This window comes from Microtus oregoni, unplaced genomic scaffold (assembly GCF_018167655.1).
Source record: "Microtus oregoni isolate MIOR12 unplaced genomic scaffold, Mior012 000011F_ref0000422, whole genome shotgun sequence".
Classification (NCBI taxonomy): Eukaryota; Metazoa; Chordata; class Mammalia; order Rodentia; family Cricetidae; genus Microtus; species Microtus oregoni.
The window spans coordinates 50,536,997-50,557,500 of NW_024543070.1; the positions used below are offsets into that span (position 1 = coordinate 50,536,997).

General features: G+C 46.2%; 1 protein-coding gene across 1 annotated transcript in view; it reads right to left on the reverse strand.

Moving 5' to 3' along the window:
* Positions 1 to 1,706: 1,706 nt before the first annotated feature.
* Positions 1,707 to 20,504, reverse strand: part of Pcbd2 (pterin-4 alpha-carbinolamine dehydratase 2) — a 59,809-nt gene continuing 41,011 nt past the window's right edge. The window contains exons 3-4 of the mRNA XM_041660311.1: positions 4,043 to 4,123; positions 1,707 to 1,947 (exon numbers count right to left, since the gene is read on the reverse strand). Of these exons, the coding sequence (XP_041516245.1) occupies positions 1,852 to 1,947; positions 4,043 to 4,123 (177 nt within the window). The 3' untranslated portion in view covers positions 1,707 to 1,851. The remainder of the gene's footprint in view (positions 1,948 to 4,042; positions 4,124 to 20,504) is intronic.

The window sequence follows — 20,504 nt, forward strand, 5'->3', positions numbered from 1 at the left end:
TAATATTCTAAAACATGTGTGCAGGTCCATTGCTGGTAGGAAAATACTCAAATAAGCAACTAAAACACTGAATTGAGAAATAACAGCATCTATACCTGCCGGAGAGAAGAAGCAAGTCCTGGCGATTATACTCAACAATATTATGTCACATAATAAAATTAGGAGAGGACTTCAAATCTGATCCCAAATGCTAAGTGTTGGAGACAGAGGGAAGTACCCCGAGCTGGGCAATGCAGAATACATGCATGCACTAGTACATCACACCATGTCTCAGAAAGACACACAATTTTTTAAAACTGATTTTCTGACACAGTCTGACATAGCCCAGGCTGGTCCCAAATGTCATATATAGCGAGAATGACCTAGGACTACAGCCCCTCCTCCTAAGTGTGGTGTCCTGGGATTACCGGTGTGTGCCACCACACCTAGTTCCATCCAATCAATTATCTGCAGATTTAAAACACACACACACACTCCGGGCGGTGGTGGCGCACGCCTTTAATCCCAGCACTTGGGAGGCAGAGGCAGGCGGATCTCTGGGAGTTCGAGGCCAGCCTGGTCTACAAGAGCTAGTTCCGGGACGGGCACCAAAGCTACAGAGAAACCCTGTCTCCAAAAACAAAACACACACACACACACACACACACACACACACACACACACAAAGCAAAGCTTTAAAAAGTATTTGGTAACTGCAAGTGAAGTGATGTCCTTCCATACGCCAGACAAGCCAAGACGGAGTGCGGGGTCCAAGGGCAGGTACCAGCAGAGGACTTACCACCTCCCTGCATCACACACCACAAACCCAGAAACACAAGCTGTGGTCAGACCATGGCTTCACTCTCCCCTCACCGACACGGCACCATGTGGAAGCATCTAGAGCTGTGGGTTGCAACTGCTTAGGGTCGAATGACACTGGCACAGGGATCACCTAAGACCATTCTGCATGTCAGACAGCATAACAGTAGCAAAATACAGCTATGAAGTTGGGTCACCTCAGTATGGGGAATTGCCTTAAAGGGCCACAGCATTAGGAAGGTTGAGAACCACTGAGTTAGAACCAAGAGGATCTGAGAACTTCACCTTCCAGCTCAGCATAGCTGGGCCAGCAATCCACCCGTCAGCATATGTGTTCCACGATGGTCTTCATGTGCTTCCGGGTTAGGTTTTAGGACTGTGCTTACGTTCCCACTCCCACTCCCTATACTCCACACCCCACCCTTATACCTCCCCTCCCTGCAGTGTGCTATAAGGCCTTCTTTACTATATACCCTCTAGCTGGGAGTCTCTCAGGCTTCTTCTCCTCTTCGTCCTCCATCTTCCTCTTGTCCTTTTCTCTTCTTTTTACTTCTTAACTATAACCTTTGTCAATGCAAAAATAAACATGGATCTCACCCTCAAAAGGAAATAAGATGTAGTTTATCATGGAGCCATTTTGCATGACTACCACCCAGGAACACAGGCTCAGCAGTCAAGAACTTAACACTGCTCTTGCAGAGGCCCTGAGTACAGCTCCAGCACCCATGTCAGACAGCTTACAACTGCCTGACTCCAGCTCCAGAGGATCCTGCACCTGTGCCCTCCACAAGCAACTGGACACACGCGTATTCACACGAAGACACACACGCGTCACATTTTTAAATAACTCAGGCTGGCTTATTATATGTCTGATTAGATGTAATAAAAAAATAACTCAAGCTTCGGGTTCAAATCATTCTGTATTTAAGCGTCAAGTATACAAAAATGTATATATGTAAAAACAAACAAATTTATGATTTAACTTATTCACATGAATGGCCTTAAAAACGCTGCAGACGACCAGGTTCTGATCTTTACACGCATGGAAGGCGATCACAGAGAAGCGGCAGCGCTGTCGATGAACTGGGCCAGCTTCACATCACGCTTGCTCAAGCCTCCACAGTCGTGCGAGGTGAGAGTTATCTGGACCTGCGGATGGGAAAACAGCTTTTCAGATCTGAGCAGACCTGCGGGAGAGACCTGGGTGCTTCAGAAGTCAATCTGTGTCTCAACATTCCTATCTGAGAACCAGAAAGTAGATATTTAGAAAATACTAGACATTGCATTTCCCAAACCCAGGGAGCTTGGGGTACAGGCTGCACCAAGCTGGGTGTGATAGCCACCCAGGAGGGAAGGCTCCCAGAAGACGAGGGAAGTCAGCAGCCCGGATGGAAAATCTTACTTCCTGGGAAGCATAAACAGAGACAGAAGCGCCATTTTAACTCCCAGAACTTTAATTATACCAACCCTGCTCAGGCCACCAAGAATAGGCAAGCCGACCTATCAGGCAGTACCTGAGTGAGGTAGGAAAGCAGGCGACCAAATGAGGGAACATGGATGGGCTCATCATTCAACAAGATTAAAAAGCAAAAGTGTCCAGAAAGTAGATGCTCATCCTGGAACGGGACAATTAGAAACTGCTTCTTTTTAAATAACAATAATGAAATCCTCTGTTTCTCAGAGGACGTGGGATAAGTGGCTTTTAGACATAGAGCAAAGAAAAGTCAGCCAACAATTCACAACCTAAGAGAGACATACATGAATCCAATCTACATGGGAAGTAGAAAAAGGCAAGATCTCTTGAGTAAATTGGGAGCATGGGGATCATGGTAGAGGGCAGAAGGGGAGGGGAAGAAAGGGAGGGGAGGGGAGGAAAATAAAACAACTTTTTAAAAAGCTACTAATAGGGAGTGGAAACAGCCCAAGAAAAAGAAGTGCACTGCAGTCAACAAAGCTGAAGGGAATGGAGTCTGAAGAGCGCACTTTGACATCAGACATGGAGATGCAGAGGTTAGAGTCTCCAGATAGTTTTTGCTCTTGCTTTGGCCCAGTATCTCTTCACTGTGCTCATTCTCCTCCATTTTGGAATGGTGATATAAGTACTGTGCCATTATATGTTGGAAGTATGTGATCTGCTTTTTGATTTTATGGGGTATTACAGTTAAGAGATTGTATGAATCTCAGAAGAGACTTTGGACCTTTACAGGATTGATGCTGTGACAGACTATGGGGCCTTTCAGAGTTGGGCTAAAAGCACTTTGCATTATAATAAGGCTACAAACCTATGGGAGCCAGGGATTGGAATGTGGTGGTTTGAATAAAACTGGCCCCATAGGCCCATAGGGAGTGGCACTATTAGGAGATGTGGCTGTGTTGGAGTAAGTTTGTTACAGAGGGTGGCCTTTGAGGTCTCAGAAACCCAAGTCAGGCCCATTGTGGCACTCTCTCTTCCTGCTGCCCACCGATCTGGATGTAGAACTCTCAGCTACCTCTCCAGCACCATGTCTGCTGCGTCCTGTTAAGCTTCCCACCATGATGACGATGATCTAAACTTCTGAACTGTAAACCAACCCCAATTAAATGCTTTCCTTTATAAGAAAAAAAAAAACCTCAAAGAACTCTAGATAGTTATGCAGAGCGGAGAGACACTCTTGGGGTGTGGATATTCTCACTGCACCCCTTCAAAGATTTTAGTCTGCCTTCTGGAGATCAAATCTTTAATAAACATTTACTACCAAGAGACAGTTGTTGAGATTTATTTCAGTGAGACACATAACGCCATGCTATCTGATTTGCTACTATTCCTTTTAATAAATTATTTTCAAATTAAAACTCTGAGGTCTCAGGTAACTGAGTTGGCCATGGCAGCACATGCCTGTGATCCCACAAACCAGGAGGACCTCCTACCAGCCTGGTGCTCTCAGTGAGTTCCAGGGTGCACAGGGAGACTCTGACTTAAATAATACACCCCTTCAAATAAATACCCCTCCACAAAAACTACGTAAAATTCTATCTTCATGGCTAATATCCACGATTAACTCAGGACAGTCCAAACTTCCAAAATAAATGTTGGAAGCCAAGTCTAGGAGCAAAGGACTATACTTCTGCTCTCAGGAAAGCCCTGAACTCTGCCAACAATGACACAGGGTTTCTGAGCGAGAGTAAGAGAACATCCTCAACACCACATTCACAATCAGTTTCTTCAATTCTCAAATTAGTGATCGCAAGATAGAGGTCCAGTTACCTTGTTGTAGACGTTGAACCATTCTGGGTGGTGATTCATCTTTTCTGCCTGCAGGGCAACCCTGGACATGAAGCCAAAAGCCTGCAAAACACCAAGTCCGGAATTACAGGACCCGCCCTGCACTCTGTAGCTGGGAGACCCCAGAGCCACCCAACCAGATGAAGGCTCATTGGGACTCTGGGGAAGCCTCAGAGATCACACAGGAAGGGCTGCTCTCAGCAGGCCAGGGCACCAGGGCAGCAGACTGCGAGGTGGGGAAACAATCTGGCTCAAATAAACAAACCAGGAAATGAGTGTCACCTAGTGACCTGTCTGGACTGCTTAATTGTCCTAGGCCTCCCGACTGCACAGGAATAATTCTCTTCAACCCGGTGCCCTGGGTCTACCTGCCCCAAATCAAGAGAGCCAATTTACTCCTTAACCACTCCTTCTGTTGTTAGTGAATGGGCCGCCTCGGCCATCAGCTGCAAGGCTGTGGAGAAAGGCCCACAGCTGTCCCAGCCCACACTTCAGGGCAGCCAGCGAAGGCCTACCTTCAGCGCCAAGCAGCCTGAAAGAAAAACACTGAGTGCCTGCTGGGGAGCCTCTAGCTACAGCCCCAAGCTGAGGTGACAGTGTCCCTCCACAGAAGCCAAGTCTGGAAACAACATGGACAGCTGGGGCTCACACCACAGGGAAAAGAGAAACACCAAGCAGGAGGCCACTGTTCTGAGGAAAACACTCATCTTTGCTTCCTGTCACATTTTTACGAAGGCGATGGCAAATAATAACCCTACTTTACACAGACCCTCTAAGGCTCAGGGAACACTGTGGAAGGGGACCACGAAGTGTGCAAGAGGCTGAAGACACAATGAAGGAAGGTGGAACACTCGTCAACCCGCACAATCATGAGCGCATGACCATCCTGGTTACCTGCCCAGGGCACACAGCAGACTAGTCCTGTGAACTGTCAATCACAGGCAACGCATTTTAAAAGGAAGGGGAGGGAAGAACCTACTATATACAGAATGATCCAGAGAAAAGCAAATGTATTCTCCTGCCCCCTTCCATTCCAAATCCGATTCCCTAGATGCCATCGAGGTACCAGTCATGTAGGGGAGTCTGGTTTAATTAGCCAAACACGGAGTCAGCAATGCTGTGTGGGAATCTCTACTGTCAACGTGACGGATTTTTTATTCAGCATTAGCTGAAGTAGAAGACTGTCTGTCCTCAGTGACAGACGGTGACAAGGCTCAGGGCCTCCTGGCCTTTTGAACCTGGGAATTCTGGATTCAAATTCTGACACTACCACTTAACTGTCATGTGATCCTAGGCTCCGTTTTCTTTTTCTTTCCCTTTCTCTCCCCATCCCACTTCCGGGGTTTTGAGAGAGGCTCTCATGAGGCCAGGCTGACCTCAAATTTACTGTTAAGTACTAGAATAGGTATGTGCTTCCATAAATGGTTTCCAGGCTCAGCTCGCTCTCCCGAGCACACGTGCTCTCTCTCCCGTCTCTGTTATTTTTTAAGATTTGATTTTTGAAGGATGTGTATGTGTGCCTTTGAGTGCGTATGTCCATCCTGAGCTGGAGTCCCGGGGGGGCTGTACACTGCCCACATGGGGAACTGAACTCCAGTTCTCCGGAAAGGCAGCGCACACTCTGAACCATTGTCCATCGTGCAGATGTCCATCCAGATGTCCATCTAGCCCTTAGTGGTCTTTTTTAATTAACTTAATTTGTTCTTAGACATTCTCACGCGTGCATAATGCATACCGAACCCTCTCACGCTCACCTGCCTCCCGCCTCCGTCTACTCTCGCCTCACCCCTCACAAATCTCCCTCACACACACGTGTGTCTACTCCCTTTGTTTTGGGACCCACCGAGACCAGCCAGAGCCGTGTGTGTGGCCGGGAGTTTGGAGATAACACTAGAGCCTGATGCACTCAGTAGTGGGTGGGTAACTGCAGACAGTGATCCCCTCCCCCAGAATCTAGCAAGGGTCAGTAGCCAGAGGTAATGGGGTAGGGTCTTATGAGCCCCTCCCCTCTCCCTGATGGGCTGCTAACAGGGGCCAGTGTCACAGGGGCCTGGTGGCGGTAACTACTGTCTTGAGATCAGGACTGCAGTGACTGCGTGGAGTGTGCAGAGCCATTGGCCGCCCTTGGGTCTGGCGTTTGGTCAACAACCTTCCTGCCCCTTATGCAATGCTCCCGCTTGGGCTCAGTTTTCTTGTCAATAAAACAGAGAGAAATAAAAAGCTCTTATGGTCTAATGCAGTCTAGTACGAATTGAGGTGAGGTGTGAAAGGCGCTTAGCAAGCAGCCGCTAGCACAGAAGACCTCAGCTACAGCACAGCTGTGCCAGCACTGCTCAGGATGAGCGCACAGAGGTCAAGCAGTGTGTCAGGTAAAGGGACTCAGACATACACGAAACAAAGGGATATACTGAATAGGGAGACAGTGTAATGACAATAGGTCAGGTCAAGTCAGTCACTGCCCTATAGCCACAATCTCTGCAGACTATGTCATCCCAAAAGGTCCCAAGTGCTGTATAGCATCCCTTGCCATTTCAGGAGAACAAACAGACCAAGTGGATTCCTCACACCCTTAACCTCCAGCATGCTTCCAGCACACCAGTGAAACCTTCAGAAGATGCGGGTTTTCCAGGGAACGTGCACAGCTTGAGGGGTACACTGATCAAATAAATGGGCTCTGCCATACCTAAGTCAGTGTTTTAAAGTGCACAGCCACAAAGCACCAGTTTGTATTTGCCTCGACTTTGTCCATTTCTTTCAACTGTCACATCATAGTCATATTGGTTTTGTTTTTTTAATATTTTCTCACACTTATATAGTGTATGTGCACAGATGTGCATGCTAAGGCTGCCTGTAGACATCAGACAGGCCATCGGGCTTGGTGGTATACACCTTTACCCACCGAGCCATCTTGCCAGCCCTTAATAGTCAGATTAAAAAAAAATATAACAAGAGGCAGAGGCAAGTGGATTTTTGTAAGTTTGAGGCCAGACAGGGCTATAGAGTGAGACCCTGTCTCAAAAAAAAAAAAAAAAAGAGGTAGAAGTAAGAAAGAGGAAAAAAATATTACAGGGCCAGTGAGCTGGCTCAGCTGGTGAAAGCACTTGCTACCCAAGCCTGACACCTGAGCTTCACCCTCAGAACCCACAGAAGAAGGGAAGAACCAACTCCCAAAAGTTCTCCTTTGGCCTCCACAGAGCTCATGGTACACACACCTGTAACACACACAATAATAATAAACAATAATATAAATTTAACTTAGAAAAGAAAGTATCACAAAATCTGATAAGCCACACCAGATTTATTTATGATTTCTCCATAGGAGAAGTAAGCAATTGACCCAGAGGGCAAAGCCCATTTGCCTTCTTCCACTTAGCAGACCCAAATCTATTACCTGCCTAGTTCAGAGCTTACACGTTTAAAACATGCATGGCAATATATATCCAAGTCATCAGACAAACTGTTACAGGAGTTACATGAGTGGATAACAGGAAAGAGGAGGAATTCAAGGGGGCGTTGTGGCTACTGCTGTGGACTGCGATGAAGGAACTCACCCGGGGCGCAGCTGCAGGCCAGCATCAGGCTATTCTTACCAAGGCTCCCGCTGGGACCTAATGACCCCGAGTTATTAAGAGGGTGGGGTTTTCTTAAACAGTCCCATCCAGCAATGCTGGAAAAGCTTGGGGCAGAACAGACTCACTAGCAACCCAGTGTGACTAAGGAAATGGACAGTGACAAAATCAACAAGCTGGAGAGGTGGCTCAGTGGTTAAGAGCACTGCTGCTCTTGCAGAGGACCCTGGTTCAAGTCCCAGCACCCACAAGACAGCTCCAGTTCCAGAGAATCCAACATCCTCCTCTAACCGCCCTGGACATATACACATGGTACACAGACATACATGCAGGCAAAAACACCCATAAACACAAAATAAATAAAATTAAAAAGAACCAACATGAGCTTAAAGGAATTAGAAAACCAATATATAAGACATATAAGGGGGAGGGGGAGAGGTGTGGGAGGAGGGGGAGGGAAATGGGAGGCTGGGAGGAGGCGGAAATTTTTTTCAATAAAAAAATAAATTAAAAAAAGACATATAAGACTAACATAAACTTAATTACTACAGTACTAAGGTTCCCCCCCCCAAAAAAAAATCTGTAAATAGGGCCAAGGGGCCAGGCTGCTCAGGACAGACCTGCCATTGCTGAAGGCCTGGGTTTCACCTCCAGAATGCAAAGGAAAAAAGTTGTAAAAGAAACATTGTGGGAGCTGGAGAGATGGCTCAGAGGTTAAGAGCATTGCCTGCTCTACCAAAGGTCCTGAGTTCAATTCCCAGCAACCACATGGTGGCTCACAACCATCTGTAATGGGGTCTGGTGCCCGCTTCTGGCCTTCAGGCATATACACAGACAGAATATTGTATACAAAATAAATAAAAAGAAACATTGTAAAGAGAGACTAGTGAGATGGCTCTTGCCTCCCAAGCCTGGCAGTTCCATTCCCAGAATCCAGGGAGAGGCAGACAGGATTAGCCTCTATCCTCCACACACATGCTCACACGCTCACACACATGCTCACACACTCACATGCTCACACACATGCTCACACACACATGCTCACACACTCACATGCTCATGTTCACATGCTTACACACATATTCACACACACTCACATGCTCACACACATGCTCACACACACTCACATGCTCACACATATCACACACATGCTCACACACATGCTCACACACATGCTCACACACATGCTCACACACATGCTCACTCACATGCTCACTCACATGCTCACACACATGCTCACACACTCACATGCTCACACACATGCTCACATACTCACATGCTCACACACATGCTCACACACACTCACATGCTCACATGCTCACACGCTCACACACATGCATGCTCTCACGCTCACACACATGCTCACACACATGCTCACACACATGCTCACACACATGCTCACTCACATGCTCACACACATGCTCACACACATGCTCACACACTCACATGCTCATGCTCACACGCTCACACACATGCTCACACACTCACATGCTCACACACATGCTCACACACATGCTCACACACATGCTCACACACATGCTCACACACACATGCTCACACACATGCTCACACACATGCTCACACACTCACATGCTCACACACTCACATGCTCACACACTCACATGCTCACACACATGCTCACACACTCACATGCTCACATGCTCACACATATTCTCACATGCATGCTCTCACGCTCACACACATGCTCACACACATGCTCACACACATGCTCACACACATGCTCACTCACATGCTCACTCACATGCTCACACACATGCTCACACACTCACATGCTCATGCTCACACGCTCACACACATGCTCACACACTCACATGCTCACACGCTCACACACATGCTCACACACATGCTCACACACATGCTCACACACACATGCTCACACACATGCTCACACACTCACATGCTCACACACTCACATGCTCACACACTCACATGCTCACACACTCACATGCTCACACACATGCTCACACACATGCTCACACACATGCTCACACACTCACGTGCTCACACACTCACGTGCTCACACACTCACGTGCTCACACACTCACGTGCTCAGACACACATGCTCACACACATGCTCACACACACATGCTCACACACATGCTCACATACATGCTCACACACACATGCTCACACTTAGATTTTTTAAAAAGTCCTTTTATCATTTAGTAAGAAATTCCCTGTATAAGGATAAAAAGAAACCTGTTGACGTCAAATGTCCACATATTGGCATGAGAGGGACAATACCTGCAAAGACTCTAGGAAATAAAAGTGAAAACAAAGACTGAAAAAATAAATTTTTGTTGTTTTTGTTGTTGTTTTTCCAAACAGGGCTTCTCTATTCAGCCCTGCTGTACTGAATTTGCTCTGTAGACCAGGCTGACCTCAAACTCAGAGATCCACCTGCCTCTGCCTCCTGAGGGCTGGGATTAAAGATTTGTGCCACCACTCCCAGCAAGAGTTTCACAGCCAGCTAAACTAGTTTTCAAAATATAAAAGCAATAGCTTGATGTGGAGGCACATGCCTTTAACCCCAGTCTCAGGAGATGGAGGCAGACAGATCTCTGTGAGTTCCAGGATAGCTAGGGATAACATAGTGAAATCCAGTCTCAAAACAAACAAACAAACAAATAGAAGCAGTGGACTGATATTTCAGATATACAATAAATCAGGTCAGCAAGATGGTTCCATGGGTAAAGTCCTTCTCATACAAGCATGGCAACCGAGTCCAATCCCCGGAAGCCGCATAGAAACGGAAGGGGGGACTACAGCTCCATAAAGCTGTCCTATGAACCTTACGTTCATGTCGTGCCATGCACACTCACTCACACACGCATGCACACACATTTAAATTTATTTAGTTAAAAAAGAAATGCAGCAGCTCAGAACAACTGCCATTCACCCCTCTAAGGAAACGACTGAAGGAGGAGGAGTTAGAGCTGAGAGCCGAGTGGAAAACCATGTCCAAGGTGCTGGCGACGAGAGTAAGTTCATTAAGGGCTAGGACTCCGGTTAGCACAACTATAGCAATTAAGGAACCAAAAGCAACTGTTATCAGCTATTAAATGTCATCAGCTAGAAAAGGGAAGAGAAGCACAGGCAGGTTCAAAGCTGAAAGACGAGTGACAGAGGTCTTTAGAGGTGAAACACGGGAGACGGGAAGCAGGAAACAGCATCAGGTAGGACTGAACAGGGGAAGGGAGGGGAGAAAGCAGCCGAGGAGCTCTGATAGCTCTAGCGGGAATGTGCTAAGGGGACAGGGGCTAGATTTGTCTAACACTGTATGAGGAACAGCACCCTCAAAATTGAAAACAAACATTCCCAACTAAGGAAAACACAACTAAAAACTTGAAAACACACCAAAATACCATATTTAAACAGCATTACTCATATATAGTTTAAGGTAAGTAGACACTGCTTTTGTCATGGTGCACAAAACCAAACAATCAATAAATGTGCGCAGCCTAAATCCAAGCAATTAAAGTCAAAATAAACTCATCAGCAATGAAGACTATGAGTTATTGGTACTACACAAACATAGCCTCAAAATTAACCAGGCAGAAAGTACAGAAAATATAAGGCAAATAAAACATTTATGTTTGAGTTGGTGCATTATCATACCACAAATAAGCCCTTGTTTCTGTTTGTTTTGGGTTTTTTGCTTTTGTTTTGTTTTGTTTCGTTTTTGAGACAGGGTTTCTCTGCATAGTCCTGACTGTCCTGGAACTCACTTTTAGACCAGGCTGGCCTTGAACTCAGGCATACACGTCACCTTACTAGGCTCCAATAAGCCCCTTATTAAAATGTTGAGGAGAGGCTATGAAGATGGCTCAGCAGTTAAGAGCAATAGCTGAGGACCTGGGTTGGGTTCCCAGCACCCACATGGAGGTTTCCAACCACCCATAACTCCAGTTCCAAGGGATCCAACACCCACTTTTGACCTCCACAGGCCCTGCATGTTAACGATACACATACAAGCATACCAACAAACACATACATAAAAAAATAAAAATGAATAAATCTTTTTTTTTAATTTTGACTTTTCAAGACAGGATTTCTCTGTGTAACCACCCTGGCTGTCCTGGAACTCTCTCTGTAGACCAGGCTGGCCTCAAACTCACAGAGATCTGCCTGCCTCTGCCTGCCAAAGTGCTAAGATTAAAGGCGTGCGCCTCCACCATCACCCGGCCATGGATAAATCTTTAAAATGTTGTGGGAGTTAGGGGGAATTGAGGGTTGGTTCTAATGTTGTTTACAATAAATCATCCTCCTTTTTAAAAAAAGTTTATTTTTAGATGAAGCTGGGAATACCTGCAGAAAAAAAACCACCCATACACATTAGATGAATAGATAGATAGATAGATAGATAGATAGATAGATAGACAAACTGTTTTTTAAATATATAAAGAGCAAGGAAGGGGTGGGATGCCATAGTTGAAATGCTCACACATGAAACTCTCAGAAACCTCCAGTACACATGAATGTAAAAGGCTCTGCTAGGCGTGGCAGCAGACACCTATAATCAAACACTGAGGAGGCTGGATACGGAGGCTCCCGAGCTTGAAGGCAGCCTGTGCCATATGGCAACTTATCTCAAAAAGCAAAACAGGGGGCTGGAGAGAGGGCTCAGCAATTACAAGGCCTTGTTGTTCTTCCAGTAGAATTCAATTTCTGGAACCCACGTCAGGCAGCTCACAATCATAACTGTCATCACTCCAGATTCAGGGGATACTTACACAGAGACATGCAGATATACACAAAATTAAAAGCAAAATAATTAGCCCATTGGTGGTGGCTCACACCTTTAACCCCAGCACTTGGGAGGCAGAGACCAGCCTGGTCTACAGAGCTAGTTCCAGGATTGCTTTCCAAGCTGCACAGAGAAACCCTGCCTCAAACACATAAATAAATAAATAAATAAATAAATAAATAGTAAAATAAATTATTTTTTAAAAACCCACAAGCCAGGCTTGGTAGTGCACACCTTTAATCCCAACGCATGGAAACAGAGGCAGGTGGATCTCTGTGAGTTTGAGTTCCAAGTCAGCCAGAACTACGTAGTGAGGCCCCGTACCAGGTAATAAGAGAATAAGTTATACAAAAAAGTGCTTGCCACACTAACTGACTGCTCAAGTCCAAGGCCTGGAATCCACAGTGAAAGCCAGAACCGACTCCTTAAAGTCACCCTCTGGCCTCCACACATGCACCACAGCACGCATGTGCCCACACTCTCACACAGACATGCACGTACACATGCACGAATGTACATATGTGCACATACATGCATGCACACAAGTCCATGAGTTTAGAATGAACAGGTCCTCTTCTCAGCACTCATGCAACAGTTACAATAATGGTCACCTCCTGTACTCTCCTTCCTTAGACACAGGAATTTGATGCAATCGTCAAGAAGGATGAGAAAACCACCCTCTGACATGGAAGTACTGCCAAGATCTATTTCAACATGAGGAACACAGGGTCTATGAGCTGCATGAGAGGACGGGCAAGGCCCAAGCTCATCTGAACACTCATACCGTAGAGCAAGCTGCAAGAAATACAGGAGCAATGTGAGGGGCGGGAGGCACTGGCTGGGAGTCAGGTGACCAGGGCCAGAAACAGGAAGGACTCACTGTATCCTTAGTACCTTTTGAATTTTCACAATGAATATATCTCATCTAGTTTTAAAAATTAGTTTGGGAGAAAAAAAAATGAAGGAATCATGCAAATGAAGTTATCACCGAAAAGGGAGCCAAGACCCTGCAATGTATGTAATATGGTTCATATTAAAATACTTTGGCTCATGTTAACTTCTTAACATATGCCTACCTGTTGAGGTGGGTTTTTAGTGCCAATTTACAGCATAGTTTGTCTATGAGCCGTGTTCTGTTGAGCCACGGCCATTTCAAACAAACATATGGTCAACAAATAACATATAATGGCTGATAATAGTTTCAGTCTTTTCCTGCACTGCAAATCATAGACGTTTCGCGAACAAGCCATGAGTGCATGATGAAGTATGACTCCTGAAGTCACTCTGCCATCTCGAGGAACGCGAGCATTACAATCACCGCAAATTGGGCCGATGAAGTTTGTCATTTGGAAATCTCCAAATCATCGGCAAGTAAAGTTTTTTCTCCGTGAACCCAAATCAAGTCCTCTTTGGAAACTTGAATTTTTCTCAAAGTAACTTTTGTTTCAGTTCACTCGTGGAACCATGAACACTATCAGACTCACAAAACCGAAACAGGGATCCCGTGTCGATCTGTGAAACACATAACAGCACCCCAAACTTAGAGCGGAGCCTCGGTCCTAAGAACATGTATGACTTATCAAAGCGCACAGGCTTAACTCCGGGCGCGGTTACAATAGGAACCTTTCAGTCCTCAGCACAGTTCCCTTTGATATACGTCCTTCAAATCAGCTGCCTTCATATTTTGATTATAGACTATTTTAATTACATACTAAAAAAGAACATATCTCCCACTAAGAAAATGAGCACCAGGTACTCTCAAGTAATTTCGCCAGTACAATCTCCATTAAGCCGTTAAATACTCCCTCACTAATGCAATGAATTAGAACTCTCTATTGTTTACGAATCACCTTCATGTTTGTAGGCCTATAACCCTTCTTTTAAAAAACACAATTGCTGTGGAAGGAAATGATATTTATGTCTGATTAGAAATGAAAACACTATTACATAAATCAGTTTGGGCATTTCTTCACGTCTTGAAACTTGATCGGCAATTTCCTCTAATTGGTGATCAAGGAAACTATCTTGTGATCAATTAAAGTAATTACCAGATTCCGGCAACACAGCCTACCTTAATTTCAGCTCAGGTCTGCACTTCTTCAACTTTAATTAAAAATAATGAAAATTATTAAGCAAAATACAAGGCAAGATCATTGCCAAGCATGCACATGCCACGGGACAGGACCTTCCCTGGGCGTTGGTGACATCAATCACGTAAACACTGCTGGGTGCCCAGAGCACGATTACACATCTCCCTGTGCCTTCCCCACTGGAAACACTGGTCCCTGTTCCAGCCACTGCAAAGGGGACATCAGATCTTAATCTGTGGGTCAACACAATATTCGTGACCAGAATTGTGAGGGACAGGCCCAGGCAAAGATGTGATTCACTCCTGCTTTTCCCTCCTGCTTTTCCCTCTGCACATGAGCCCAGGGGCCGACTACAGAGCTTGAGATCAGAGACCTGGGTTCAGCTGCAGACTGCAGTAGTCTCTGGCAAAGTTCCTCGGCAGGGCTCCCTCCTGTGTAGGAGAGAGGCACTCTGAGCCACCCTCCCCAGGCCTGGCACTGTTAGCATTCATTGCTTCTGGTTCTAAAGCACTGGTTCGGTGCTTCAACACTGCAGCACCTATGGCTGAAAAGGAAACATTCTTTTCCAAACCAACACCAACCTGGAGACCAAACAAATTTACCTTCACAATGCTGAGAAAACCTGCAACATCTTGAGAACGGTTTCTTTAAGTTGGTGTTGCCATGGGAAGGCTTCCTCGGGGTGTGTGAGCAGCTAAGTCGAGAGACTAGTCCTTTGACAAGCACAGGTTGTGTGTATGTGTGGTGAGTGTATGTGTGTACGGTGTCTATAAGGTATTGTGTGTGTATAAGGTGTGTATTGGGTGTATGTATGGGGGCGGTGTGTGTGTGTGTGTGTGTGTGTGTGTGTGTGTAAGACCTGAGGACCACTCTTCAGGCTTCCATCTGTCTGGGGGCAGAAACAGCCCCCCCAGTCCTGGGGCTGCAGTCTGCATGCCCTCCACCTAATCTGCTACAGAGCTCACCATTCCAGTTACTCGGGACAAGAAAACCCAATTCTAACACTGAACTGGCTTTCTCGTGCCAGTTTTCTTATGCTCTCAGGTAGAGCCAGCCCCTCTACCCTGCCCCAGGCTGAATTATCGTCTCCCTCGCACACACACACATACACACGCACACACACACACACACACAGATAATGATGACGGTAATAATAAGAATTTTTTCATTCCGACATCACTATTTCTGGTAACCTCTACAGTACCCTAGACTGTCAATTTGAAAAAGAAAGCAACACTTTAGCTAAGGCACGGCACCACCGTCAAAACACATCATTAACAGAAAACACAAGGCTGCAGAATCAGGACCCGTCATGTTGAGGGCATGCGTCCTGGGTTCCTACACCAGTGAAGCCTCCCCACCCCCGCCCCCGCAGGAATCATCTACCCACACAAGTCCTCGGTTCTCAAGGCAGCAGTCTGATCAACACAGACCCTCCACATGTGATCGATCTACCTAAGGACCCTTCACTTCTATTCTGTTCAGAGTAAGAGGTCTTCAAATAAATCTCAGAAGCTGATTTGTACCAAAAAATAAAAAAATAATAATAATAAATAAATAAGAGCATTCTAGCTCTTTCCCCCAAAAGATATCCGCCCTTCTGGACTCCTCCACACACTCACCCTAACTGCCTGGGCTGACCAGCCACTTCCTGGATTTCTCACATCCCTCAGTCCTGCGTGCTCCAAATCAGCATGTGCCACCAGCTCTCCTCCACTAATGCAGACAAAACACTGGTCAAAACCAGCCCCAGATCAACAACCGGGCGATGGTGGCGCACGCCTTTAATCCCAGCACTCGGGAGGCAGAGGCAGGTGGATCTCTGTGAGTTCGAGGCTAGCCTGGTCTACAAGAGCTAGTGCCAGGACAGGCTCCAAAGCTACAGAGAAACCCTGTCTCGGAAAAACTAAAACTAAAAAAAAAAAAAAAAAAAAAAAACAAAAAAAAAAAACAAAAAAACCAGCCCCAGAGAAAGCCGCCAGAGAAGCAGTTCCTGGAGATGCCTAACGTCACAACATCGCCTGGTACCTCCCGCTGACTGTCACCACGCAGCCACCTCGGGACTGTCCTCTGGAGGCTTCCTTAGCTGACTCCTAAGCTCTCTGGATCTCGTGACGTGAGAAGTATTACAAAAATTACCAAAGATCTTTGTTTCCTTTCAGCAATCTCTGTAAGAACTGAACTTTAAGCTCCTTGATGCTTTCATCATTATAAAATTCATAAAAATTCAACTTTATATAGAAAAAGTGTCTGTTTTCAATGTCATGCATGCAAAAACATGGGGTTCAGAATATCAGGCCAGACACATTAAAAACAAAAGGCACCCAAATAATACACAAAATAGAGGTCTGTTCCTTCAGAGAGCCCTTCCTGCCACCTCAGCCTCCCAAATGCTATGGAGTTACATGTCTGGCTGCTTTTTTTTGGGGGGGGGGGGCGTCTCATGTGGCCTTGGGCTCCTGTACTGAGGATGACCTGGATCTTCTAAGGTCCCTACTCCCCTCAGCCCCCTAGTGTTGGGATTACAAGTGTGCACTATCATGCCAAGTTTATTCAATACCGGGGACCAAACGGAGGGCGTCGGGCGTCAGTCACCCAAGGCCAGCACCCCACCAACTGAGCCACATCTCCAGACCTGCTTTTCTTCTTCACAATCAATCAATCAACAGCTGCTCTTGAGGCTCCGCTACCACTGACGCTACGCAGTTCAGGATTACCTGGGAGATGAAGCCACAGCGGTCTCTACACCCTTCCAGGGACAGAGACTAGCGCATTAAACTGAAAGTCAGGATCCTACAGCTGAGGGGGGAGGGCGAGAACAAGGTCTCAGGCAGACAAAATGCCGGCCCCATTATCATCTATAGGATACATGCTGTGGGTTTGCACACATCATACGTTACATCTGGTTCATACCCTCCCGTCTCACATCCCCAACCATCTGATGGCACAAACCGGTCTGCAAACAACCACAAGCCCACGGTGATGCTTTCGTTACTTTGTTTTAAGCCAGGAGTCCATTTCCTTTTTGGATTTTTAAAGTACTTTCTACCACATTTGCCTATTATTTTCTGTAAGGAAATGCATCACCCAAACATTGGACATCCTGGTAACCCCACAGAGGACCTCCCATGACAACACATTACCCAAAGAAAAGCAGCTACCAGAGCCAAGTTCCAGGAATCTGTGTCAAGCAGGCAGCAACCAGGAAAGAGGCTGTCTCAGGTGTGTGTGTGTGTGTGTGTGTGTGTGTGTGTGTGTGTGTGTGTGGAAGAACACACCTCAGTCCTGAGCACAGGGCGCTGGTACACCTGTCTTGTGTGTGTATGTGTGTGTGTGTTTGTATGGAAGAGCTCATCACAGGGCTGAGAACAGGGTGCTGGTACACCTGTCTTGGGTGTGCATTTGTGTGTGTGTGTGTGTGTGTGTGTGTGTGTGTATGGAAGAGCTCACCACAGGGCTGAGCACAGGGCGCTGGTACACCTGTCTTGGGTGTGTGTGTATGCGTGTATGTGTTTGTATGGAAGAGCACACCACAAGGCTGAGAACAGGGCACTGGTACACCTGTCTTGGGTGTGCATTTGTGTGTGTGTGTGTTTGTGTGGAAGAGCTCACCACAGTACCGAGCATGGGGCGTTTGTACACCTGTCTTCAGACGCCGAGCAGAGGGAAACCACAGTATACTCAGGACTTGTCACCACTGTTAGGATGGAGCTTAAGGAGCACTCAAGTCTCACTCTTGCAGACTGAAAGAAGGGACTAGGTTTTGTGTTTTAAACAGCATTACTAAACAATTAAAGAAAACCCTCAGGGTTCATGACCACAGAGAGAGTAAGCAAGCTTGGCACTCACTCACGGCCACAGAGAGAGTAGGCAAGCTTAGCAATCACTTTATTTTTGGTATCAAAGACTCAGTGCTTGGGTGGATAGTGGCATCATAACCTGGAAACTTCGAATCTGGGGATGTCTCCTTCTGTACTGAGTAAACTCCGAACCTCTGCTCGTCCCTGTAAACCTAAGAGGCTGCCCCGACTCTCAGTTTCACTGTGGGACATGAGAGGTCTCGTAAAGGCAGGACTGCCATGCACAGACGACAAACCACCACAGGGCTTCATCATGCACAAGCAATGTTTTTTAAACTAAAACATTGGTTCTTTGTGACCACATAACTTAATAAAGCACAACCGAAAAGCAATCACATCAAGATTCATATCTGCACCGGAACTCAGAAGAGAGCAAAGGATGAAGGAGGTTCGCAAGAGAATACATTTTCGTTGGTTTTCTTCAATATTCATACATAAATTACTTTAACTTCAGCTGCCGAGTTAGTAGGGCTTTCTCTAGCTTGGGTTTTATTTTCTTTCACAATGTATTTGGGGAAAGTGTTTTCCTGACTTACGAACAAGAATGTTTGGTCTCCTTCGGGTCTGTCATCTCTCTGGCCAGGTGAGGCCACAGCAGATACAGCAGAGCCCACAGGGAAGGAGCAGGCACAATCGGGGAAAGAGCGGGGCGGGGGTGGGGGAGTGCACGGCCAATTGAGGCAAGTGCTGCAGGGGGAACATTCCTCCCTTTTGTTTTGAAAAGTTTATTATTTCATATCTTATGCAAATCATACTTTATATATTAGGCAATAATATTTGAGAAATACCGGAGTCAAATTAAAGGCTTCAATAGTCCTGGCTGAAAGCTCTGTGATTTTCCTATAAAAAAATTATTCCAATTTGTTGATCTTACATAGGATGAAACATACTGTAACAATCTTCATAATTTATGTCCTGTTGGGACACAAGGATTTAAAGTAACATAATACAGAGCCGCATCACAGTTAATCTAAACCACCTGACCAGATAAACACCAGCCTTCCTTCTCTCTTCAGCAAAGGCATTTCTGTTTATTGTCATATCCTGTCCTCCTTCTAGGACACGCAGAGTAAATGCAGCCAGCGTGCCTTTCACTGGGAGGCTGAGCCGGCCTTTCCCATGTCCGGGGTTTGGAAGCACACAGGTACCGTACAATGTCAAGGACTTACAAGACAGAAAGCAATCCAAGAATTCCACCCTCAGAATCATTTACAGTGAGGCAAACATGGATTCATCCAGCACAATCTGGACCAGGTGTGGTGTTATGAACCACAGCCTTTCGATTGGCTTTTGGTTTTTAATGTCAGTGAAAAAGTAATTCCTTTAAAAAAAAATTATGAGGCTTACTATCAGCCAAATTTTTACAAATGCTGCAATCACGCCTCTTGTCATGCTTACAGGGGACAGATGATTTGATTAACCAGATGCCCAAGGTAACCGTGTCTTCTGCAGTGAAAAACCCTGGAAGGAGAAAAAGACAAACAATCGGGAATGGCCCGGCTATGCTCGCTTCTGGTCCACAAACGCAATTGCGCACTTCAAATTTCAAGGTCTCCCGAAGGCCTGCATCCTTTCACCCCCTCCGCACACAAGAGACCTCACTAGGCACAGGGGGGCTTCTGGGAGAACTTGAGGAAAGGGTTTAGAGTTTCAAGAATGAAAGAAAAAGCACCATGGTGCGCATGCCCTGGGCAGATAACAAGTCACCGAGAGGAGTTTAAATCAAAACGAAATGCCTGTCTGACCAAATTTCTATAAACGTGGTTGGAGAGGAGGAAAACAAACAATTGTTTAAGGGTGGTTTCAAATATTGCTTTCTGCTGTTCCCGAGGCTTTCAAAGCTCTTCATGCTCCATTGGAAACAGCTCTGCTTCACGGGCCGCTCTGCTCGGCCCTGCCAAGGGAATGGTCTGATGCACTTTATTACAGTTGATCAATGTGCTTACCCAGGCAAATATACATAATAATCCCCGCCCAAAGAGACCAGTGTGAAACAGGACTCCCCCATTCCCCGAGCACGGGGAGAGTGCTGAGACAGGATGGTGGAGTCCTGCCTGCTTCCCAGTCCAGCTCCACTGTGGCCCACGCCACCACGCCCAGCCCAGTTCAGCCAGTCAAATGCACAGAGCTTGTCTGTCTTCCCCATGCCACGGTTTG